General features: G+C 37.5%; 2 protein-coding genes and 1 long non-coding RNA gene across 6 annotated transcripts in view; 1 reads left to right on the top strand and 2 right to left on the bottom strand.

Moving 5' to 3' along the window:
- FBXO40 (F-box protein 40) overlaps positions 1 to 13920 on the bottom strand; it is a 31907-nt gene extending 17987 nt beyond the window's left edge. Inside the window, exons 1-3 of the mRNA XM_026675422.2 lie at positions 13797 to 13920; positions 12160 to 12272; positions 7315 to 7420 (exon numbers count right to left, since the gene is read on the bottom strand). The gene's annotated coding sequence lies outside the window, so the exon portion shown is untranslated. The remainder of the gene's footprint in view (positions 1 to 7314; positions 7421 to 12159; positions 12273 to 13796) is intronic.
- The window catches only part of LOC148132379 (uncharacterized), a 531004-nt gene that overhangs the window by 413002 nt on the left and 92700 nt on the right, over positions 1 to 25302 (bottom strand). The gene's annotated exons all lie outside the window — the stretch shown is intronic.
- KPNA1 (karyopherin subunit alpha 1) overlaps positions 13971 to 25302 on the top strand; it is a 39404-nt gene continuing 28072 nt past the window's right edge. For 2 of the 4 annotated variants that reach the window (XM_087957250.1, XM_087957248.1), the window contains exons 1-4: positions 13971 to 14077; positions 20100 to 20220; positions 20552 to 20685; positions 23764 to 23871. In XM_087957250.1, the coding sequence (XP_087813376.1) occupies positions 20557 to 20685; positions 23764 to 23871 (237 nt within the window). In that variant the 5' untranslated portion in view covers positions 13971 to 14077; positions 20100 to 20220; positions 20552 to 20556. The remainder of the gene's footprint in view (positions 14078 to 20099; positions 20221 to 20551; positions 20686 to 23763; positions 23872 to 25302) is intronic. The other 2 variants (XM_087957249.1, XM_026675438.2) reach the window with 1 other exon arrangement.

The following is a 25302-nucleotide window of genomic DNA, read 5'->3' as shown; positions in this document are numbered from 1 at the left end:
TATAATATTTGATTTTTGGTTCTATTTATCCTGGCTATTTTTGTTCCGACCTTCCCTTCTTTTTTGTAACCACTGATAAAACTTATTCCACATTTCATATTAAACTGATTCCCCCTTATTTTTCAATTCTAAAGTTAGCCTATGCAATTCTGCACAAGCCATTATTTTCCTTATTATTTCTCTTTCTGGTGGTATGGTTTCATTTTTCCAATATAACCTTCTATCATTATTCCCAAGAGAAATAATTCTGGTTTAAATGGAATATGCTCTCCCACCATTTATTCCATCCAAGTCTGTATCAATCTCCAGTATTTTTTTTTTCATAGTTACACATCCACCACATGTGGTAGAACATACCTGGTAAGTCCTTGCACTTCCAGCATTCTGGGGATAAATTTTTGTACATTTTGGCAAGCCTTGCTGGGGAGAGGTGCCACCTGTAAAACATCTTGTAAAGGTTTTCCTTATAAGCTGTGGCCATTGTTAATTTCCTATTATTTGCCAGAGATTCTGCCATTTAACCAGTTCAATATTATCTGCCAGACATTTGAAGACAGAAGAACAACTAAAGAACAACGAAAGAAGCGAGCACTCCGCAAAGCCAGAGCTGCAAATGCTGCAACAATGGTGCCCACATGTCTGCACAACATGTGGCACAACATTCCATGCCCGTATAGGCCTTACCAGCCACTTGCGGACACACTGTGGACAGCCCAAAACCCACTAGATGTCAAGGTCCTCTTCAAACATGATGGACGAGCATCATGAGTTTGAGAAGACTCAGGGAGACAGTGGAGGACAGTGGGGGCTGGGATGCTATGGTCCATGGTGTCACAAAGAGTTGGACATGACTTAGTGACTGAACAACAACAGGGTTAGGCTTAAGTTTACTTTTCTACCTCTTGCTAAGTGAGGACCATGTCTTAACTGAGAAACCTCCTTCAGAAAAAAAATGGCTTAGGAACCGTGGTGGGATTCAAAAAAATTTATTACCGGTTCTGTGAGCGGTTCTTGGTGGGCGTGGTGTGGCTTTTTGGGTGTGGCTTGGTGAGTGTGGTAGGGGAAGGATATTGTAAAATCTCCATTCCCACCCTTCTCCAGGGGTAAGAATACTGTAAAATCCCTATTCTCTCCCCACCCACTAACCTACTTTACAGCTCCGTTCTCCTGTGCAGGGCAACAAAAGAAGACCCAGCCAATCAGCTGGGACTCAGGAGGCAGAGAATAGATGGGGGTGGGGCCAATCAGAGATGGTATTCTGAACTACTCAAAATTTCCACTACCGGTTCTCCAGAACTGGTCAGAACCTGCTGAATACCACCTCTGTTAGGAAGTAGAATCTCCCCCTTTTTTTTTTCTTTACTCCTACAACAGGTATAAGAATGGTTTTGCTTTTTTTCTTCCTTAACAAGGTCTATTGGAAGAGTAGAGGGACCTAATCTTAGCAATATTGTTTCCTGCCTTTCCCTCAGTGGTGAGATTCAAAAATTTTTACTACTAGTTCTGTGGGCATGGCTTGGTGGGTGTGGTGTGGTGGGCGTGGTTTGGTGGGCATGGCAGGGAAATACTGTAAAATCTCCATTCCCTCCCACTCCTGGGGGAAGGTTACTCCAAAATCCCCATTCCCTCCCCACCCCACTAACCTGCTTTCCAGCTCCGTTCTTCTGTGCAGGGCAACAAAAGAAGACCCAGCTAATCAGCTGGGACTTGGGAGGCAGAGAATAGATGGGGGCTGGGACAATCACAGTTGGTGTTTGCTGGTTCTCCGAACTACTCAAAAGTTCTGCTACTGGTTCTCCAGAACTGGTCAGAACCTGCTGAATACCACCTCTGCTTTCCCACCTCAGCCTATGTAATTCTATGAACACTGAGGCTGCATCCATTGATAAAATTTAGTGGGTGCCCTAGTTTCCACTCATCACAATAATAGAAAAAAGGGTTAAAAGAAAAACTATTCACCTCATCTTCATGTTGACCTTGAATCTCTAAGCTGCTAAGAGGCACTATGCAATCTGGGGTGCTATTTGAGGTTATGACTGATTCTCCTGGGTTATCAGAATGTTCCCACTAAATGAAGGAAAGAAGAACACCAATGCTCTTTCTCATAAGTCTCTTGTCAAATCCTGGTAATAACTTTACTAGGAAAATTTGTCTAAGTTTATGAGGGTCATAAAAGTCTCTCAGTGTATGACAATAGGAGTGAAGAATTTTTAAAAAATGATTTTTAAAATTGTCCTAAGTGCAAACTTTACCAAAGACTCTCTTATGCTACCAGTAGATATTGTTAGGGATAACATTGTTTACCCTAACTGGTTTGGGTAAAAAATAATAAATAAGTTATCATGGTTTGTTGGTTAAAGTGTGTGTAACTTTAACTACAAGAATGTAATTAAGGGTGTGGTTGTAAAAGCACCATAAAAGAAGCAAGTCAATTGCAGCTCTCTCTCTCTGGCTTAATGATCCCTAATTACTGGATGGATTGATGACTGCGTTTTTCCTTACTGGAACGGAGGAGAGAAAGGAGTGTTGATTTCTCAACTGGAGAGAAGAGATAATACGGACTGATTTATTGTAAGTGAACTGACATTGGCTATTCAACACGGATTTTGCAAATTGAGTATCCCCGACTGGACTGACTGAAATGATACATGACTAATGGACCGTTTATTTTGACTATGCTATAATTCCTAATGGAATAAACTATATTTTTGATAGCACAAGCGTATCTGTTTTTTACTGCGTGTTAACTAAAATACAAACTTATCTCACACATTTACCTGTCTGCCTATCTGACTACGCTACACATTCTGTTTAGTTTGTTTTCCTTAACACTTGTTGGGGAATTCAGGCTTAACAGATATAACAAATCTAGAAGCAGGTTTATTCCTCCCCCTTGCAGGTACACAAGATAATTTTGCAAGGAGGAGAAGTAAACATGAAAGGTTGAAAATCCCTGGGAAAAAATGTATTCATTTCAGTATGTAGATACATGGTTAGTCTTCCGAAAAGAAAAGGGCATATAGATTCTTGTAATTGTGATTAACATGTAGAAGTTTCTGTAGTTTATTGAATATTATCTTTATTGCTCTTCACAGAAGGCTTATTTGTAAATGCCATATAAGTGAATTACTAATAAATAATAAACTTACTTATATTAATGTGCAATGCTTCTATATTTAAAATATGACAAGTACTGTACTAGTGATTTATAACATACTCCAGCCATTGTTGTGGCAATATATCATTATCAAAGAAAGGCTTTATATCACTATAGCAATATATGAATAATGCTATAAACACCTAGTGCAGAAATGCTATATATCACGTTGGTTTACCTTTTTAAATAAATATAGCATTGAAGTTGCAACTCAAAAACATTGACTCTTTGTACTTTTATTCTTTTGAATATAAGAAGCACTTAAGGACAGAGAGCAAACCAGAGATGGACTACTTGTTCTCCTTTTCCCTGATCTGAAGATGTAATCTTCAGTAACTGCTTGACTTTGTCAGGGTTGGGAAGGAAGAAAAAGATGGGCCTGGATTAGTACTTGGATGTCCAAATTACACCAGGGCTGTGGGCTAGAGTGGGAAGTTGAAAAAACATCCTAGAAGGCAGCACTCTTATATTGCAAAGAAAACAGGATCATGTTCAAAATGGTGATAAGGAGACAAGATCAGCCTGAAGATGGTACTTATTCTTCAGAACTCTTCCTTTGAACTGCTTTCTGAAGTACTTTTTCTCCCCTAACTTCTGCACTACATCCTACAACACCTTGAATCTCCAAATACCTACGCAAGGGTCCTCTTTCTGACTTTAGTACAGCATTCAATACCAATATTCCAGACATTCTTCTAACTAAACTAAACCAGCTAGCGGTACCTGAACACACTTGTAAATGGATCATAAGCTTCCTAACAGACAGGAAGCAGCAGGTGAAGCTAGGCAGAATCACATCTGATACCTGTACAATTAGCACAGCCCCCCCTCAAGGCTGTGTGCTTTCTCCACTTCTCTTCTTCCTATATACCAATGATTGCATCTCAAATGATCCATCTGTTAAAATACTGAAGTTTTTCAGATGATACAACAGTGATTGGTCTCATTCGAGACGACAAATCCGTATACAGACAGGAGGTTGTACAACTTGCCTTGTGGTGTGACCGGAAAAATCTGGAACTGAACACACTCAAAACCGTAGAAATGGTGGTAGACTTTAGGAGAAATCCTCCCATACTATCACCTCTTACAATACTAGACAACACAGTATCAATAGTAGAGACCTTCAAATTTCTAGGTTTTATCATATCACAAGACATCAAATGGACACCTAACATCAAAAACGTCATAAAACAATGAAGAATGTTCTTTCTGCACCAACTGAGAAAGCTCAAACTGCCCAAGGAGCTGCTGATACAGTTCTACAGTGGAATTATTGAGTCTGTCATCTGCACCTCTATAACTGTCTGGTTTGGTTCTGCAACCCAGCAAGACAGACACAGACTTCAGAGAGTAATTAGGACTGCAGAAAAAACAATTACTACCAACCTGCCTTCCATTGAGGACCTGTATTCTGCACAAGTCAAAAAGAAGGCTGTGAAAATATTTACAGACCTCTCACATCCTGGACATAAATGGTTTCAACTCCTACCCTCAAAACAACACTATAGAGCACTTCACATCAGAACAACTAGACACAAGAACAGTTTTTCCCCCGAACGTCATCACTCTGCTAAAGAAATAATTCCCTCAACACTGTCAAACTATTTACTAAGTCTGCATTACTAATACTATTAATCCTCCCATCCTTCCATTTATCTCCTCCCACTTGTGACTGTATGACTGTAGCTTTGTTGCTTGTATCCTAATGATTTTTATTGACGGTTTCCTAGTATGATTTAATTGCTTATTGTACCCTATGACTGCTATTAAATCATATTAACTTTATCATTCTTGACTCTTGACAAATGTATCTTTTCTTTTAGGTACACTGAGAGCATATGCACCAAGACAAATTCCTTGTGTGTCCAATCACACTTAGCCAATAAAGAATTCTATTCTATTCTATTCTATTCTATTCTATTCTATTCTATTCTATTCTATTCTATTCTATTCTATTCTACTCTGCGATGACAGAAAACAGAGATAAAATTGTCATTTATTTTGGCAAACTCTATTCTCATGAAATCAACATGAACAATCATATTTGGCATTGGAAAACATTGACAATGTGTATCATAAAGTAGTTTGCCTCTACTTAACCACTATTCTAATCAAACAAAGACAGAAACTCTAATACAGATGGTTCTTGCTTAGCAACTACAGTTGGAACCAGCAAATAATCATTATGCAAAGTAGCTGCTAAGTAAAACTGCAACTGTGCTTATGATCTTACTTCAGCTTTCCTTTGTTTTTTCATCACCGTAACTATAAATTGTCACTAATCAAGACTGTCACTAAATGAGGAATACCTGTATAGACACAGACACAAACAGGTATACAGGTCTGGATATGAGTATATTGTATGTATGTATACCCATTCATAGATAAATGCCTATATAGAGAGAGCCAGTTTGGTCTAGTGCTTATGGCTTCAGGCAAAATTCCAGGAGACTTAATTCTAGTCCTGCCTTAGGCATGAAATCCAGCTGGGTGACTTTGGACCATTCAATCTCTCAGCCTAACTCATCTCTCAGGGTTGTTATTGGGGAAAACAGAGGAAGGAGTATTAATATGTGTGTGCATTATTTATAAAAATAATAAAGGTGGGATAAAAAAAACTTCTAAAAAATGACCTACTGCATTCCTTTTGACTCCTAGTTGCTCAGACCTCTCTGTCTGCATAAAGTTCTGCTAGCCTGCAGAACAGCCTTCCTATAACAGAGTAATAGAGTTGAAATGACCTACTGCATTCCTTTTGACTCCTAGTTGCTCAGACCTCTGTTTGCATAAAGTTCTGCTAGCCTGCAGAATAGTCTTCCTATAACAGAGTAATAGAGTTGAAAAGATTCTTGGAGGTCTCTTAATTCAAGCCCTTGTTCAAGGCAGGAAGGCCTATATCCGTGATGGCGAACCTAAGGTATGTATCGCCCCAGCTCAGCTCTACTACACATATTGCAAGTTTGCTGTTACCAGTGCAATATAACATGGTATTATAACTTCAAGTGATCTTGATGCTGTCCCTCTATTGATGCAGCCTATGACTCCATTGGCCTTTTTGGCATCTGCAGCACACTGCTGACTCATACTTAAGTGATTGTTACCTTCCCACTGAAGTGGTACCTATTTATCTACTCACATTTGCATGCTTTTGAACTACTAGGTGGTCAGGAGCTGGGGCAAGTAATAGGAGATCAGTCCGTTGTGCAGTGCTCAGGTCTCGAAACCAGGCTGTCAGCTTTCCAGCTGACAAGCTCAATGTCTTTAACTGCTGAGCCATTGTACCCCCTTCATTTATTACAAATCATCATTATTACTTAGTACAAAGTTTTTTTTTCATTTACTAAGATTCCTCATTATTATTTGATACAAAGATAGATAGGTTGAGGGCTATATGCAGCTATAAAGGTTCTTTTTTTTAAATGTCCCCAGCCCATTTCCTCCCAGAAATTTCATCTTAGATGAGTAGTGACAAATTCCTGAAAAATAAAATACAATTCCCCATGGTATTTGTCATAAAACAAGAATGGTATATAAATCACAGTTAGGTTTAACACACTTCAAAAACAATGCACAGCCACTGACATTCCAGTGCCAACAACTGTGTGATGTCATTACATTATCATTCTGTCCACTCTGCCTCTAAGCTTATCAGAAGAGAAATAAGAGCACTCCTGGCCTTCTCTTGATTTAATGTCCTACGGGAGGGAGCCCTGGCACTGAAAAGAGATTCTAAAGATGAGATCATATCTTAGGCTGACTATCATCTGTTGACGGAAGTGGAATAAATACAAGACAGAAAAGAAAGTAACTAAGATAAGAAAACTTTAAGACTACACGTAAACTTATACATAAACTGTGCAAGCGCTGGTGGAGTTAGGGAGGTAAGTATCTGAAGCAGTTAACTCAAATAGGTTAATGCTTAATATCTTTCTTCAGTTAATTAACTTGATATATATTTCTTATTTTCTAGTGGAAGTACAGTAGGTCCCAACTTTAATCAATCTTTCAAGCTTCAAAATAGTCTAAATATTTGGACAAAACAATTTGCAAATTAACTGCATGTTATTCTTTTTGATGGTGATTTTGACATAACAATATAGTGTTTATCTTCCAGCTTCTGTTCGAAAGGGTTTAAAAACACAAAAAAGCCTTACCGTTAAATGTACAATCTCTTTTCATGTACACAAAGTTCTCTTGGATTTATCCAGTTGAGCTGAAATGGCCGGAGAATGCTTGGAGCAAAACACTGTACAAAGAAATCTGAGGAGGCAGGAAATAAAATAACTGAAATGGATCCATGTGACATGGACTGTTAAAAATAAAACTGATGTACTCAGCAGCATGATTCACTTTATGGAACACTGTCCTTTCATGGTATTTCTCTCCACTACTGCTAGAGTGATATTTAACAGAGTTGCTGTTGAACAGGTGATTCATATTTTAATAAAGGACACTATTACCAGTAAAGGGCAATGATATTTTCTTTGCTGTATTATAAAGTTTTGCATTCCTTCTGCCTTTTATTTTTCACTACAAATATTTTTCTTCAACCTTTTCCATACTTAGCAGCCAGATCACAAATCTTTATTCAGTACAAAATATCTGAAAACATAAAGTTTAAACTATCATTATGAATCTTACTGACATTAAACATTAAGTAATAAAGCCAAGTCCAAATCATAGTTAAGATGCTTGAAAGCAGATATGGGTTGGTTGTTCTTTTCTTCCATCCTAGGCAGCAGCTTTTCATTCCATTTTCTAATGAGTTTTATTCTGGATTTATAGAATTAGGCCATTGTTTTGACTAATGCATGGATCCTACTATCCTACTCCTTGCAAATTTCTTTTTAACCTCATTTTGAAGCACATCTACAGTAACACATTTTCTTCGAAAAAATAAGCACAAACCAGGAAAAGGGAAAATCTAAAAGGGGTTCATAAGCATAACAATATTTATTTGCTATATTTATAACTTTGCTTTACAAAAAAAACTTAAAGAGCAAAACAAAGGAAAACTTTACAAAAACGTACATTCTAAGAAAAATATCTAAAATCAAACAGTATATGTACATTTATTTTAAAAAAGCAATTCAATTTCCATATTTTACATGAATGTGAAAGACTGTGTGATACTTTTTGTAGATTAAAAGCTAAAGGACAAACGTGCATTTAAAAAAATTAATAATGTAAACAATGGTTTTCTGAAATAAAGGACTGCCCTCTATAAGGACACATCTTCACTATAGACATATCATGTCCAAAACTGAAATAATTCCCATTGTGGCCAGTTTGCTTTTGGATAAACTTCCAAGTTTTGTTAAAATGGAGCACACAATATGAGAAAATATTGACAATTGAATTAAATCCCAATCTGACTATAAATTGGTCAATAGCAGATTGTGATTAAACCTGCCATTCCCTTCTTAATTGTTTTCCCAGTTCTATGTCCCATCTCATCACTGTTTCTAGCTGTTTAATAATTGTATACAGGTAGTCCTTGACTTACAACCATTCATTTAGTGACTGTTTGAAGTTACAACAGCATTGAAAAATTTGACCATTTTTTTTTCATTTATGACCATTACAGCATGCCCAAAGTCACCATGATCAGAATTCAGATGTTTGGCAGATTCAGAATCAGAATCAATCTTTATTACAGTCACAGACCAGCACAAAAATTAAACGTTAAAATAAATATGCTCTCTAAAAATATTGGAAAATAACTAAGCAAAGTAATAATATGAATAAGGATAGTTACCGGTAATTATTTAGGTGTTTTTTCCTTATTATAATTACAGCAGCACAAAATGTTGCTACTGCAAGAATGGTATCTGGATTTGAAACCTCTAGGAGATGGTGCACATAGAAATTATCTGATTTCCCTAAAATCTCTCCAATTGAGGGAGGATATACATTGATCTGATGTCCCTGTAGAACTTGCAATGCAATATAAGATATCTTCAACTCCCCCATTGCCAAATGTACACATTCTGCTCTTAGGAAAAGTCAGATCTTTCAGATACCTTGCTGGTTTCCACACACCCCATTTAATACGATTTCTGCTGTGGAGAGATATCCTGTTAAATTCTAGCTGGAACTGTATGTCTCCTATTCTATTGGTAACCACTTGCTAGGCTTGATCCTGGGATATAAAAAACAGTGGGGAAGGTCCATAGAAGGCCAGCTTATGCTCCATTGCTTGTTCGTAGTGGGAGGGGAAGTTGTCTATCAGGACTAAAAGGGTCAAACCCACTGGGAGGAATGGAATTTTCAACCAGGCCCTTATTTGAATTTGAGCCATTCCTGTCTCAATTCTCAACTGCGCATTTGATGTCACGTTAGGTGCAGCTAAAATGGATCGCAGGAATTTTGTTTGTATGGTTTCTTTCTTTAAAAAAATCCTGTTTGTGCCCCACAGAGAATTTGTCTCAGTGTTTTAGCCTCAACTAGTTTTAAGGCTGCAGGAACTAATTGTCCTCCACCAAGGTAAAAAAAAGTGTTTTGATGGCCTTTGAAGACCTAATGGCTGATTGCATTGTATGGTTCAGATGTGCCTTCCAAATACCTTTCTTATGGAAAACCATCCCAAGGTACTTGAATGTCTTCATCCCTGGCATACTCCACTTTGTGCACTTATTGAGCCAGATAAAGTCCCTTGTGGGTTACACCTTACTTTTAAGGTGGAGTTAGAATATAGTTTTTGTATGGGATAGGGGAGGGGTTTATCAATAGCAGTACTTTTTAGTTTATTCCAGAGAGTACTTCTGGATATCTAATCAAAGGATTGTTTAAAGTCAAGGAAGGCTACAAAAAGAGAGGATTTCTTTTTATATGTATATTTTTGTACAAGGTGGTGAATACCAAAATATGATCAACTGTTGATCTCCCTTCCCTGAATCCAGCTTGTTTGTCTTTAATTATGCCTTCCGAGATTATCCAGTTTTGAAGTTTGTGGTTTAGGTGTTTAGCATACAACTTGCTAACAACACGCAGTAGACCTGTAGTTTCATGGATTGTTTTTATTGTTTGGCAACTGGTTCATATTTATGGTGGTTGCTGTGTCTTTGGGTCATGTCACCTTTTGAGATCCTCTGTTCTGACCCAAATCTGGTTCCAAGAAAGCAAACACAAGACAAAGGCAGCAGATAAAAGGTTGCTTCCAACTAATTAGCTCCGACAAGAAAGAGCCTTGCCAAGTTTTTGCAAGGCTGCCAAAAAACAGCAGATAAGAGTTTACAACACAAGAGTCTTCAAATACCAACTGTAATGTCCACGAGGCTGAATTTCAAAACGTCTTTGCTTCCTACAAAGAATGTTCGCTGCACAGCTGCCTTTTATCTTCTTGAAGGAGGGGCCATTACCTTGTAGTTTTACTCCCGAGTTGCCCATGCTGTTGTAGCTGCTCTTTCCTGCGAGCAATCCTGCACGCACGTGCACTTGACACAGGCTCCTCAGGAACCTCCTCATCGCTGCTGCCAGCCCCACAATCTCTGAAGGTAGCAGTCCACTCCCTAATGGTCCTGGCCCCTCATCTGAGTCCTCGCTCTCCTCAGCTGTCTGCAGGTGATGCCGGCTAACCACAACATCCTCTGACAAGCAAAGTCAATGGGGAGGTGAGATTCATTTAACAACTGCAGTGATTCACTTAATAATTGTGGCAAGAAAGTAACTAAAATGGGTCAAAGCTCACTTAGTAACTGTCTCACTTAGCAATATAAATTTTGGGCTAAATTGTGGTCATAGGTCAAGGGCAGCCTGTTTTCATGGGCAAAAATGGCAACAGAAAGTAACATCACAAAACAAAAGGGAAACAGGGTACCTTTCCATTCTTGTTTTCATTCTATTTTTTAAAGTAATATGCAGTATATTTTAATTCCAATATAAACTCAAGAACACGAATTTGAGATATTCCATTAATAGATTTGTATTCCAGAAATGGCTTTGAAATGAGATTTCCTAGTTTTTGCAGCCTAACAGCCTATTGTTTTCCTCCACTCACACTGGATAATGACTTACAGACTGGGAGAAGAGATCTAACAGTTCACCCATTCCCAAGAGTAATTATATAATTATGAAGGGTTGTTGATACTAAAACTGAAACTCATGATGAACTATAGTTAGTATTGCTGGGGAGCTCTTAGTGCTTCTGCCTTTCATCCAGTATTAAAAAATAGCAAAAAAAAAAAAAAATGTTTTAGGACCTCTGGCCCAAAGCTCAGGAATTAACAAACTTTGTAAGGAACTTCGTGTCTCTCTTGAAATTCAAGGATAATTCTGTGCTGCCTTGCATGTAATTATAGTTTAACTGTAACATTTGATTTTTAAATCAGTGAGATCAGATCTCTAGATATCAAAAGTTTACTGGAAAAGCTTTACATAGTCAAAAATAAGATAAAGCAACAAGCACAGAAAACTCAAATTAAAATTGAATTTTAATGAGTCTATGGCATGGGTGCAGGATATCTGCAGAACCATCCTTCCCCAATGGGATGGGCCCACCCCACTTGTGCTGGCAGAAGGGGCCTACTGTGTAGCTGGTGAGATCCCCTTGGAATATTTTGCTGCAGGAGGTAAGACCCCCCCACACGCCTTTTAGCCTTCAAGAAAAATTTTAAAACTTGGCTATGCTGGCTGGCATTGAGTTCTGAAGGAGAAGCTGTTGGGCTGGAAGTGGTTGGTGCATTAAGACAGAAAGCACGTCTTAATGTCGTGCTTGTCCACCTACCTCATGGTTTTTTAGTGAGCTTTAATTTTAATATTTTTATACTTATAATTGTCTGGATATGTCTACATTTTATCATGCTGTAAGCCACTCAGTCACTTTGAACTGTGAAATGGGCACCAAATAAATTTAATAATAATAATGTTATTTAATATTACTGTATTAACTAGATCTATAGGATCTTGAGACTTCAAAAGTTTTACATTGCAGAAAGGCTTGGGATAACTCATATGGAACAGCTTATCCATTCAGATCTTTCAGCATGGCATCAACTTACCAGATGTGCCAGTGGCTTGCCAAAAACCAGCCCCTGCCCTTCCTCCTGAAGTTTGGCAGACCTCTACTCCCCTGGTCTTTTGCACAGCACTGAAGACCTGGCTTTTCCAACAACTGCTAGGACAAGATGAGTATCATACCAGGTTTTTCTTTAATGTGTTGGGTTATCATTTTAATATGGTTATTTTAATTTTAAATTGGAAGCTGACAAAGTTTGTTATAAGATGGGCAGCTATATAAATGTTTTAAATAAATACGAGTTTTTCAACCAGGAGTTGAATGGGAGAAGTACAGCCATATTAGTACTGAGACCACAGGATGTCAACACTCTGGTCTGTCTGGCACGCTATAGTAGCTTCATACAGTCTTTCCTGAAGATAATGCTGCAAGATTGTATTGGCATCTCAGTTCTTGTCTTCTAATGTCCCATAGAATTCCATCTTGTTCTGATCATCACCCACTCTTACAATAACCAGTCCAGTTCTTAGCATAGGGCAGGGAAATGTGTTGTGGCTGATGCATAGTGATGATGCAGCAATATTACCATTTGGGATAAAACTGGGGGTTGTGCCTCCAGCAACCAAACAGTGTGCTTTATGGTTGAGATTTCAAGCATTGAGCATTGAACAATGTATTCTGGATTAGATGTAAAAAAAATGATATCCCAAACACCTTGTGTGTTTATAACACAGCATGGAACTGCTTTACAGGATGTTCAGAGTGGCAACACCCCCTTCCCCAAAGACACTAGAAACTGATCATTTCATCCAATAGGTTTCATATCCAATGTTTTTATTAGTTTGTAGATTATTTTAAGATTTATCCCAAGAAGTCAATGTTGGAAATGTACTACTAATGCCATAAAATAAAAATTCCATGTTTCTTTGTTTTTGGTATAATATGATGTTATTTGTGCCAAGAGATGGCTTCTGGTGGAACCTACAAAAAATGATTGTCCATGTTTTTGTGAGAGTGAAACGAATCATTCTGTACAAAAAGATGCAATCCATAATTTCCCATGGAACCTGGGGGGAAAATCACATGAAATAAAGTTCTGTGTCAGATCTCCTGAAGAGAACTTTTATTAAGTTTCCCACAAATGATGCAAACTTCCCAATTAATCTACCTCTTTCCAAGATCTATTGGATAAAGTTGCAGAGGGATCATTTTAGAAAATGTGCATGTTCAGTGTTCCAGCTGCACCAAGGGTATCCAAAAAGAACCCACTTTTTGGATTTCCTTTTTTTTAAATCAATTCAATTCAGTTTATTACAAAGACCAGAGACCAGAACAAATAAAAACACTCGGTAAATATCAGTAAGTAAAATTCTACCATAAAATAATAAATAACAATTAAAGCCTATGATAAAATCCAGCTTTTTAAAATCATCGTTATGAGGAATGCTCATGGCCCATTTGCTTCCTTTTTTAAAAAAATTCCTTGTGAATTCCTCTCTGTGGGCAACCCCGCTGGCTTTAGTTTCCCTGTCGAAGGTGCGTAAACACCAAGAAAGAAGCTGCAACCTCCTCTCATTCAGTGGCTCGCTGAGCAAAGCGATGGATGTCGCCCGGTTATACTTTCCGCCCTAGAAGCAGCTAAAGAAACGGCTCGTTCGTTACGCATCTCGCGCGTCTTACATGGGATCTTTCTTGCACCCCCGCGGCAGGTTAGTCCGGCAAACCTCCGCTCCGCATCTCGTCAGAAACTTAATTCTCCCCAAGCCGCTTCTGTCCCTAGACTTATTTACGTACAGCGGACCGGAAGCTGCGCCAAATGGCTGGCTCAACCGCGCCTGCGCGCTGTAGCTTTTCGCACCCGGCTTCGCCTTGCGTAGAGGGAGGGGCGCCTGTGCGCGCCTTGGGCCCAAGAAGGATTTTGGTACCGTGTAGGCCGGCTCTTTAGCCGGCCGCAACCGCAGGTATTGGGGGTGCTGGTGGTAGGTGAGGTGTGCGCGCCTGATCCGAGGGGGCGGCCTTGCGTAAGAGAGAGCGGCCGCAGGGCTGCGTTTCGTCCAGGGCTGTGAGCAGGCCAGAGAGGAGGGAAAAGGAGTGTGCGCGGCCTTTTGATTGGGGGCGCCCGCAGGCTGAGCCTGGCGTCCCCCTAAAGGGGAGCGGACTGGAGGGGGCGAGGGGCCCCTCGAGAAGTCGGCAGGGCTGCTGCTTCTTACTCGCGGGGCGTTGAGGTGGTGACTTGCGGCGCTGGAAGGTAGGGGGTTACTCGGGAGGCATGAAGTAGCTGGACATGGCCTATCTTCGCCTTCCAGGGTTTAGAATGAAAGTTCCCCTTGGCATTTCCCTACCTGGGATGGTTTGATAGTTCCAGGGACTCAGCTTGGCACCTGTGGAAGATTTGGGTACCTTTTGCCCATTGTATGAAGCTTGGTCCTTTTTTATAAAATACTGAACAGAATTTTCACACCAGTCTTATTTCCTTTGGGGGGCGGGATCAGTCCCTGTCAATTGCCCCTCCGCCTCCTTGTACAAAGAAGCGAGTCTTGCCCAAATATTTAAGAGTATGCAGATCTTTATTTTTCTGTTAATTATTATCATTAGACCCAGAGTGTAGCTGTTTCAGAGGAGACAATTAACCAAATTGTTTTTCTGAGAGATAACAGTATTGTAAGTAGTAAATCCTGTCGACTTGCACATAACTTCAGGGATTTCTGAGATACGACAAATAACCATTCTTGTGAAGTTCAGAGGTCAGTCAGTGAAATTCCATACACACGGAATTTCATATCCGTCTTTTTTCCTCATGCCTAGTTTCCTTCTTTGTAGCTGTTGATTTTGGATTCTTCCAGAATCAAAACTATATAATCACTTAGCCAACCAATTAAAAAGGATTGGTATCCTGGATAGAGAAATGTTAGATATATTGATATTAAAGATGGATTATAATCGTAGATGAGTGTTTTGCACTCATTCTGTTTACAAAGTGAATTTCACTTCCATAAAAGATCAAGTACATGGTTTAGGTATTCTCCAATTCAAAGGAGGACAGTTAAATCACTATGAGAATGATTGATATATTTTTGATCCCTCTCTCTACTAACTCTAACCCTGTACTGTTTCCAAGTGAAATTCAACATACTGGTATTTACAAAATCCTAAACAGTTTACATTCAAGCTACAAGTGGTACGTCTCTTTTGGTACTTATCTACTTGGACCTTAAGTTCTTCCTCAGAGTTGCTTATCCTGATTAATCAGAAGTATTCTGTTCCTTGGTATTGCTTCATAAGGAATGGTCTCCCCAAGAGGATCACTTATAATCTTTGTTATGGTACTTTGGTACCATACATTTTTCCAGTTATTCTAACAACTTTTAGCACTTCTAGATTGTTTTATTGCTTCATTTTAAAGATATAGAATGGAGAATCTGTTTATTTTAAAACATGGATTTTAAAATTATGTTAAGTTGTGATATGTTTATACGTGTAAACTGACGTACATATACCAAGCATACATCAATTGTATCTTTGTACCTGCTTGTCCTTTTCTGGCCACATGTCCCTGCATATTCCTCAGGAACCAAATGTGGCCCTTGAGCCAGGCAAAGGTGAAGATGAGTTGTTTATCCAAATAAAGTTTAAACCACCTGATAATTTACGGCACCTGCCTATATTAAGCATATAAGAATAACTTTGACTCGGTGGATAAAAACGTGTAAAGATTATTTATTGCATGCATGCTAAAATACTTCAAGCTCAGAGAAATATGGAATATTTTATTTTAAAGCTACAATTCTTACATTTTCTTTGAGAATGATAATAGCACATACTGACCCCTGCCCTTATGTTCAACATGGATATGTCTATGAAATGCTACTTGGGGGTAAGGGAATCAATTTCCATTTCAATATTGTACAAGCATTATGTATATATAAAGCTGAAGTATTTGTCAGAGGGCTTGTGCTATTTATTTTAGGAGCATTGCCAATGAGACATGAAGGAATTCTTCAGACTGCTGTTTTTAATTCCTGCAATATGTTTTGGGTTTAACTAGATGTTTTATTCCATCTCTCTAGCTGTAACTTTCTCTTTTTATATATCAATCTGTCTAATTCACAGTGAAATCTATTGTAAATGACTAAATAGGTGTGATCTTAATTAAGGACTTTCTCTGAGCTTATTACTTGAACATATCATATTTTTATTTTTCCTCAACTGACATGGTTTATGTTTCTGGAATGGTAGCTCAGGGGAAGTTGTTTCTGTTTTCTTGGTCATTATATTAAGTACTTTGATTCTGAAATGGTAGTCTCTTATGTTTCCCCCCTCCACTGGAATTATTACAAAACACACTAGTTCTGTCCATGCTTATATAAAAGTATGTAAGTGGAACTTCCTAGTAAGTAAATGGCAAATGTTTTTCTGGATGCTTCTAAAATCTTTTTAGAAGATTTGTTGAATTTCTTAAGTTCTTAATTATCTGTCTTGTCTTATGGTATTATTATGCAAGTACCCTGTTCTGGTAAATTTTGTTTTAAAGCAAGGCATGCAACTTTTGTCAGCTTGAGGATTTTATATCATAGGGTTGAACTCTATCAGTAGGCAGAATAGATCCGTTTTTTGAGAGTTTGGAGTGAAATTGATGCTATAAGCCCCAGCAACATCTCTTCTACTTGTACCTGTCTACCGTGAGAGGTTTCATGGACAGCTCAATGAATGCTATATGGGCTGAACATTTTTGCTAGTTTAATTAATAACATTTATTTCAAAATAAAGATAATACAACAGAAAATTTTCTATTTATAGGACATCTCGGATAATGTTTAACAAAAGTTGGTTATAAGTACCTTATTTGGCAATGCATTTCTGTAGTTAGATTAACTCACATGGTCTCAGCTTATCCTGTGATTGACATATTTTGGACTATTTTCCACATATTATTTACACAATTATTAATAGAAAGACTTATGTGGCATTGTGATTTAATATTGTAGAGAATTCAAGGGTACACTCTCATGGAAACTCAGAGTTTCCTGCAACCAAGGCTACTTTCTAGGAGGGATATAAGGAGAAATTCTCAAGTAAGATAGCTCAGGCCCATGGAGGAAAGATAGGACACAAATTTAGTAAATAAGTAAATGATCTTGCTTAGTAAGGGTACATATGCATCCTTGGCTGTGTTTTATAAATTTGGAATTTATCAAAGCACCAAGAATTGTGGAGTTCTTGCACAGGGGAAGTAGTCAAAATAATAAATACAATAATAGATACATATATACTAGGATTGTTGAAAGGTGTAGCTTTTCAATGTTGGAAATAGCCTCTTTTTCATGTATTTTTTCTCTTTGGACAGAAGGATGAATAAGAGAATTTTCAAGCAAGTTGGCATACACTTTTGGAATTTTTCTGTTTCTGACACAATTTTCCAGGAGTTTTTTCCTTTACTTATTTACAATAATATATGTACATATTTTTCTCTTAGTTTGTTATATGTGTTACTTTTCTGAATTGTTTTTTCTTATACTACATTGTTATAAAATCACCAGATTTGAGCTGATCCCAACTACCTTCTTTCTGCCTGCCTCACCATGTCTTATTGTCAGTTCAACATGAAGCTTGTTGTCCATTTTATCTTAGTGTCTGGATTTATATATGGCAGTGTCTTTGATTTTATTTACAGCATTTTGATTACAGTATGTTTATGAAAATACAAAATGCCCCCAGAACTGATCATGCCCATTCCAGTAACATATTGTCATCATTCTCCAAGCACATGGAATCATTTTCTTAAGAAATTGTGAACTGTGCCACAAAAAAGCTCCTCTTAATTGAGTCAGTTTTACCTTTGAGAGAAATTCACAGACACACAAATCTGTCTATGGAAAAACAAGAAGAAGAGGAATAATAAAAGGAAGAGAACGGATGAGCCTAATTAATGAATGTTTCTAGAACTGGATGACAAGTCAGGCATTCAAATACAGGTTTATAGAGAAGACTGGCAAATTTGTAAATGAATTGAGAGGAAAGCTGGCATTTAATGCAAAAATATTTAGCTTTTGGTAGAGAATGGGTTCTTGATTGCACATTGTAAGCTTGCAGAGATATTGGGAATACATTGTTTAATATAATGCTAGAGGGAAAGGAGACAAATTTAGACTTTTCTATCAACCATGAACATATGAATGAGAAAGAGAAAGTATTTTGTGTAGAAATCAGATAACAAAAGCAATAGCACTTAGACTTACATACCATTTAATAGCATGCAATCATTGAACCGGTTGTTATACCAGTGGAATCCCACCCCTACTTCTACCTATAGAGATAAAGAAGCCTTCAGAACAAATGTTCAAATCCTTCCAGTTGTTTACATTAGGAGTTGCTTAGGGGTAGCAGTAGTTTTGGTGCCAAAGACCATTTGGACCATCTTTCAGAGTGCAGTGAAGGTCCATTAACTCAAATTCTTTCCTCAGATCTTCTTTTAGCCTAAAATCAGTTTATATAGAAAACTTATACTATATTAAGCTACCTAATTCACAACTGCATTGCTTGAGGTTGACTGACAAAATAATTATTTCTAATACTTTCTGTTACTGTGGTGTAACATAGTACAAAGCTTTCCTCCATCCTCTGTTTAAAATCCACTACCTAATAAGGCAATCTGCTTAACTGTAGGAGAGCCATAACCATTAGGGATTTTTTTTTCTAATGTCCATAAAACATCCATTTCCTTGTAATTTAAGCCAGTGATCCCCAACCTTTTTGACTCCGCGGCCCGGTACCGGCATCAGCTGGGCACCGCCATCTTTTTTTGACGAAAAAGTGCTTCCGGTGACCCCACCGGAAGCACTTTTTCGTCAAAAAGATGAGCGGCGCTTAGCGCTCCGGGTGAGCTTTTTCGGGTAGAAATGGCTTTCTACCCGAAAAGCTCACCGGAGCGCTGGCGCCGCCATCTTTTTTTGATGAAAAAGTGCTTCCGGTGAGCTTTCTACCCGGAAAAGCTCACCAGAAGCACTTTTTTACCAAAAAAAGATGGCGGCAACCAGCGGCCCGGTAAGACTTGTTCCGCGGACCGGTACCGGTCCATGGACCGGCGGTTGGGGACCCCTGATTTAAGCCATTGTTTGTCTTCTGGAACAACCAAATGATTCTGTTTTTTTCTACACAGTAGCTTTTGAAGACTGCCAACATATCTCCCCACCATTTTCTCCAGATTAAGCATACCCAGTTTCTCCAACCCAGAACTAAGGAAAAATTTCCTGAAAATGAAAACAATCAACCAGCGCAATAGGTTGCCTTCAGAAGTTGTAGGTGCTCTACCACTGGAGGCTTTTAAGAAGAGCCTGGATAGCCACTTGTCTGAAATGGTATAGGTTCTCTTGCTTGAGCAAGGAATTGGACTAGAAGACCTTCAAGGTCCCTTCCAGTTCTGTTATTCTATTAACTATATTTGATAGATTCGTCTTTCCTGAACACTAATCTTTGCCTGCTTTCCTTTGGATATGCTTCTGTTTGTCGAGTTCTTCTTGCCTAGAACTATATGCAGTATTTGTAATCAATCTACAGTTGAGTTGCTGAGCAAAATTGGTTTATTGATTGTATCAAGGTGAAATAAATCTTTAAGATAAGCATGAGAATAAAATAAAACAAAAAGAGCCATATCCTGTTAGAAAACTCTTTTATGTATATGTGAAATTATTACCTGGTGAACGTTTTGGGCCAACATTGTCTGGAATTGTAAACTAAGACCGATCAGTATTTGAGAATTACATATATAGATATGGCTGTGAAATTCAAGTAAAGCTTGAGTTGAAGAATTCCTTACTTTTAGGTTACTTGCAGTAAGAATCTATTTGGGTAAGACTTTTTTGGGCTGTGGTTTTAGCTTGGTTAGATTCTCAGTGGTCAAGAAAAATTGAAGAATGAGCAATAAAAATGGGAAAAAAACAAGTCAGAAATCTAAATCTTTGTGTCTCTTTAACATTATATCTATAGTGGCTGTAAATTAGGTGAAGGAGAAGGGAAGTTGTAGAAACTTGAAAGATATCAACTAGCTTTAGTCCATTTATTAAAGAAAGAGGAAGAAATCACACTGATTCTTGGTTCATTTTTCCAGGTAAATTTATTCTGATTGCACCTATTTTCAGATTTGGCTTGTTCCAGTTTGCTTGCATTTTCTTCTCCTTTTTATTTTTGAGATTATGTTTGATTTGCTTGTTTTTCTTATTAAGGCAAGATAGTTGCTCAGAAATATCTCTAGTAATAATTAGACAAATGAGGCCAATATTAAGAAGAATAAAAATAGCTTATCAAACTGTTTTTTTCTCAAACAAGATAATTCCTCTAAACCCTTTTCACTATTGATTTTAAAGAATACGCTTGAAGTAAAAACATAAAGTTATATGTCACTTGGCACAGATTTCCTTTCTAATCTCTTCATTGTTTAGAAACCATGACATCTTCAGGAAAAGAGAATTTTCGACTCAAAAGTTATAAAAACAAGTCTCTGAACCCTGATGAAATGCGTCGCCGTCGGGAAGAAGAGGGCCTTCAATTGCGGAAGCAAAAACGAGAGGAGCAGGTAGAATGAAATGCTATGAACATTGAAAATGTATATGCATATACGTACACATACACTCATACATACGTACATATATATATACATTAAATATTTAGTGGAAAATCAAATTATCAAGGAGCCAAATGTTGACTTTATCTTCAAAAATAAGAAAAAGAATGTTCCAGGAACTAAAGGCCAATCAGTTTGACTTTGATACCTAGAAAGATGCTAGTGCAGTTCATAGTGACAGGTCTGTAAACATTTGAAAAACATTCAGTGATTACTTGAAATTAGCATGGATTTCCTAAGAACATATATTGTTAAGACTCATTTGATTTCAATTTCAAGGCATACGCATAGCCTTTCATGCTGTGATCTCACAGAAAATGCAGAGAATATATAGATAATAAATAAAATAATAAAAGTTGAGATAGTGCAGCATTGCTATCATTCTTATATATTAAAGGGGAATTGTTTATTACTTGTATACTCCAAGTGTTAGAGCTCAGCTGTTTTTTGTACCCAACTAAGCTTGTACCATTCCTTGTTTTGAGAAAGCATTCAAATTAAATTTCTAAGGAACATTCCAAGCTCCTTGCTGTGTCTCCAATGCAGGTTTTTTTTTTAATCTCATGAGGCTGGCAGTATAATTAAGACCAACACTTATTTACACATTATTAGATACTGGGCCAAAATTTTCACATACTGCCCCTTTAAGTCTGGCACCCTGGATTCTTATTGATAAGTTTGATGTATCCTGGAATTTCCTTCAATCAGCCCTGCATGTTCAAACATGAGAATGAAGCAAAAGTTTTGAGAGAGTGAACTGAGGATATTGCTAGCCAATTAAACTAGCATTTCTTCCCAAATATATTTTTTGACTAGCCTCTTCATCCTGCTAAATATTTACCAAATCAACCCTTTAGCATTTTCCCTAGCTCAATTCAATGGCCACCCCACAGCAGGGAGATAAAAGGGCGTCCCGTTGGCAAAGGCTTTGCCCATGTGACGAAAGGGCTAACAAAACTATAAAATACATTTATTACAGTGCATCTTTTAGGCTGGCACACGTTTAAAGAAATCTGGTCATTCTTATTGGCTCTGTTTATAATTTTTACTTTCAAAGGGACATGGTTCTCTTATTGAAAGTTTATCTAAATTTTGTTATGTGTTATACAAAATTTACTGCTTCCCATGTACATGTAACAAGTTTCAGATTGGAATACATTTTATTATATACTGTTCATTGAACATACTACATATTTTTTTTCTTCCCTATTACTTAGAAACTTAAATTTCTTAAATTGTAATTATGTTCTTGTGAAATAATAAGGAAGAAGAAAATATGAGCTTTTGGACATGCTTTTGGTGTTTGGTTTCAAGTACTGGATAAAAGAGTTCTACTCATAATGTTCTTTCTAACATTACATGAATTTTCTAAGTATAATTGTGTTGCAGTAATTTAAAGAACTTTATATTTTATATGAAATAATGTAAAATATGTTTAGTATTCTGCTACTGGAAACTATTGAAATTCAGAAAATCTCTTTTGTTCTACCCCAAGGCCAAAAAAATTAGTAGTGCTTTCTATTACCTACTCTCCAACTTAACAGAAAATATGTCACTGATTATTTTAAAATATGTGAAATAAATTGTTTAATTAGGAGCTGTGAGCCCCTTTCAATATGTAGCTCTGTGACTCCCAAACTAAATTAACTAAGGAAGCCAGCAACTAAGAAAGTTTGGAAACTTTTGATTTAGTTGATAATCTTCTGGAAAGGTTAGTATTTCATGTTTTAAAGCTGTTGTACAGGCAACTGAATGATCCTGCTCCTCTATACTCTTACGTCCCACTTAAAGTGGACTAACAAAACTGAAATTCAGAGGCCGCTACTTTAGGTTAAAGGATATTAGTAGCTGTTTGTCATTCTGTTATGGATGTACAGCAGAATATCTACACCAGGGGTGTCCAACCTTGGCAACTTTAAGACTTGTGGACTTCAACTCCCTATATTTATAAGCTGGCTGAGGAATTCTGGGAGTTGAAGTCCACAAGTCTTAAAGTTGCCAAGGTTGGACACCCCTGATCTACACTCTTTCAGCTAGATCAGGGGTGTCAAACTGACGTCATCACGGCAGCATCATGTGATGTATCGGGATTTTTTTTTTTCCCTTCACTAAACTGGGCATGGGTGTGGTCAGTGCATGACGCATCCGGCCAACAGGCCAGGAGTTTGACAGCCCTGAGCTAGATAAAGATAGACATGACAGCTGAAAGTGGGGGAGGGATAGGATTTTTCAAATACATTGCACAATATTTGTATTTTGCCTCAATTTTATACTCTTTTCCACAGTATGCAATTGATATAGAAAGTCTACACATCCCTGTTAAAATGCCAGATTTTTGATATGTTAAACAAAATCAGAAAAGATAAATTACATCATCTTTTTTTCAACCTTTAATACAACATATAAGCTGTATAATTCAATTGAAAAAACAAAGTGGAATCTTTTAGGGATAAAAATAACAATAACAATTTACAATAACGTGGTTGCATAAGTGTGCACGTCCTCATAAATTTGGAGCACTTTTGCAAGGAAGAATGGGCAAAGATTCAGAAGGCAAGATGCCAGACTCCTTCCTCAAAACACTGCTGTCATAAAATCAAAAGTGCTTCAACAAGGTATTTGTTTAAGGTTATGCATCTTTATGTTATGCATCTTTATGTACCTTTCTTTTATATTTCCCCCTAAAAGATTTCAATTTGTTTTGAATAGTACAGCTTTTATGTTATGTTAAAGCTTGAAAAAAAAAACTGATTTATCTTGGTCTGATTTTTTTTTACATTTCAAAAATCTGACACTTTAACAGAAATGTGTAGACTTTATATCCATTGTATATAGCTGATTGTATAATCGCAATTTTCTCCAACAGTTATATTATTTTGTGCCCCTCCTAGCATTTTTTTTCAAACATGACTGAAGAGGTTATAGAGTCTAGGACCTTATGATTGTTTGATAAATTGTGAATTGTTTTATTCTCTAAATTACATACTTTTAATTTTAATATCATTTAATATCATTGCATTTCTCTTCTAGTTATTTAAACGTAGAAATGTTGCTACAGCTGATGAAGAGACAGAGGAGGAAGTTATGTCAGATGGTGGTTTTCATGAAACTCAAATGAATAACATGGAAATGACATCTGTAAGTCCATAATAAAATGCCAAATCCAGTCTGAACATCTGGCTGACTGTGTGATCAGCCATTGTAATAATTTCATTATTGATCATTTTGAAAGCTATAACGCAAAACACAGTTTTCTGGAATCAAGATATCTACTAATTCATGAACAGTCTCAAAATAAGTACAGTGAAACCTCGGGTCACGACCGTAATCCATTCCAGGACTATGGTCGCAACCTGATTTGGTTGTGCCTGGAAGCATGACCATCTCCGCATGCACGGACCCAAAAAAAATTGACGCTGAAGGGGAAATCGCCACAGCAGAAAAAATCGCCATGGTGGTTTTCGGGTTTGCTTGGTAGCCACCCGAAGATCTGTTCGCAACCAGAAGCAAAACAGAAGCAAAAATTCTGGTTGTCACCTGATTTGGTCGCGACTAGAAGCGTTCACAACCCGAGGTTCCACTGTATATTTTATGCTACATTCTTGCCTTGGGGGGAAAAACCCCAGATAAATAACAGTTGGGCTATGCACTATATATGTGTTATTGTATTTATAAGCTATTTCCAGTAGTTTTAAGCCTCTTGCAGATAAACAATCTACACGGTATTTATGTTGCACAGTGACATAGTCATTCTGTTCTATATAGGAGAAACAATCTCTATAGTTACAGTATTTCTGCAGGATATTTGCAATGCTGGAGGGAAAACCCTAGCCTAACATCACTTTCAAAGCTATACCTGATTATTTAAAGGGGGAATTGAACTACTGAACTTCATTCTTGCTAGCTTTTGTCCCATATCTTCTTTCAACCTGATATTGCTTCTAGCAAAATCAATACCAGACTTTTTTACAGCCCTGATTGAATCTGAAACTTAAATAAATTGATTTTTCTTCAGAACTTTTTTTCTTCCATTCAGCTGTGCCTGATTCTAGACAAGTCCTTGCAGTTTTTTTGGCAATATTTTTAGAAGTGATTTGCCCTTACCTGCTTCCTAGGGCTGAGAACTGGCTTTGTGCCTAAGGTGTAAATTGGAACTGGTGGTCTCTGGGTTTGTATCCTGATGTCTTACCACTGCACCAAACTAGCACTCTCTGGAACTTAAGCAATGTATTATTTGAGTTGGGGGTATTTTTTGGCTGCCATTCTTTCCTAGCTAAGTGTTTTTGGTATTGTCTGGTTTTAATCCTATGTACAACAGAGAGTTGTAATTATGAGATGGGTGGTCATATCAATTGATATAAGAAGTAAATATAAAATAGACAGAAAATTTAGGAGAAACCATGTGTAGATTTGGAAGTAAATGCCCAGTAAGCATTCTGTAATTATCCATACCAACACTAGTTACCATTCCAGTTTCCCTCTGAAGCAGGGGTCTCCAACCTTGGCAACTTTAAGCCTGGCAGATTTCAACTCCCAGCTTTGCTGGCTGGGGAATTCTGGAAGTTGAAG

This window comes from Notechis scutatus, chromosome 2 (genome assembly GCF_049901735.1).
Source record: "Notechis scutatus isolate UNSWTSFEM ecotype Mainland chromosome 2, rNotScu1.2, whole genome shotgun sequence".
NCBI classification, from domain to species: Eukaryota; Metazoa; Chordata; class Lepidosauria; order Squamata; family Elapidae; genus Notechis; species Notechis scutatus.
The sequence above is the reverse complement of the archived record's forward strand: the minus strand, read 5'-3'. Positions and strand labels throughout refer to the sequence as shown.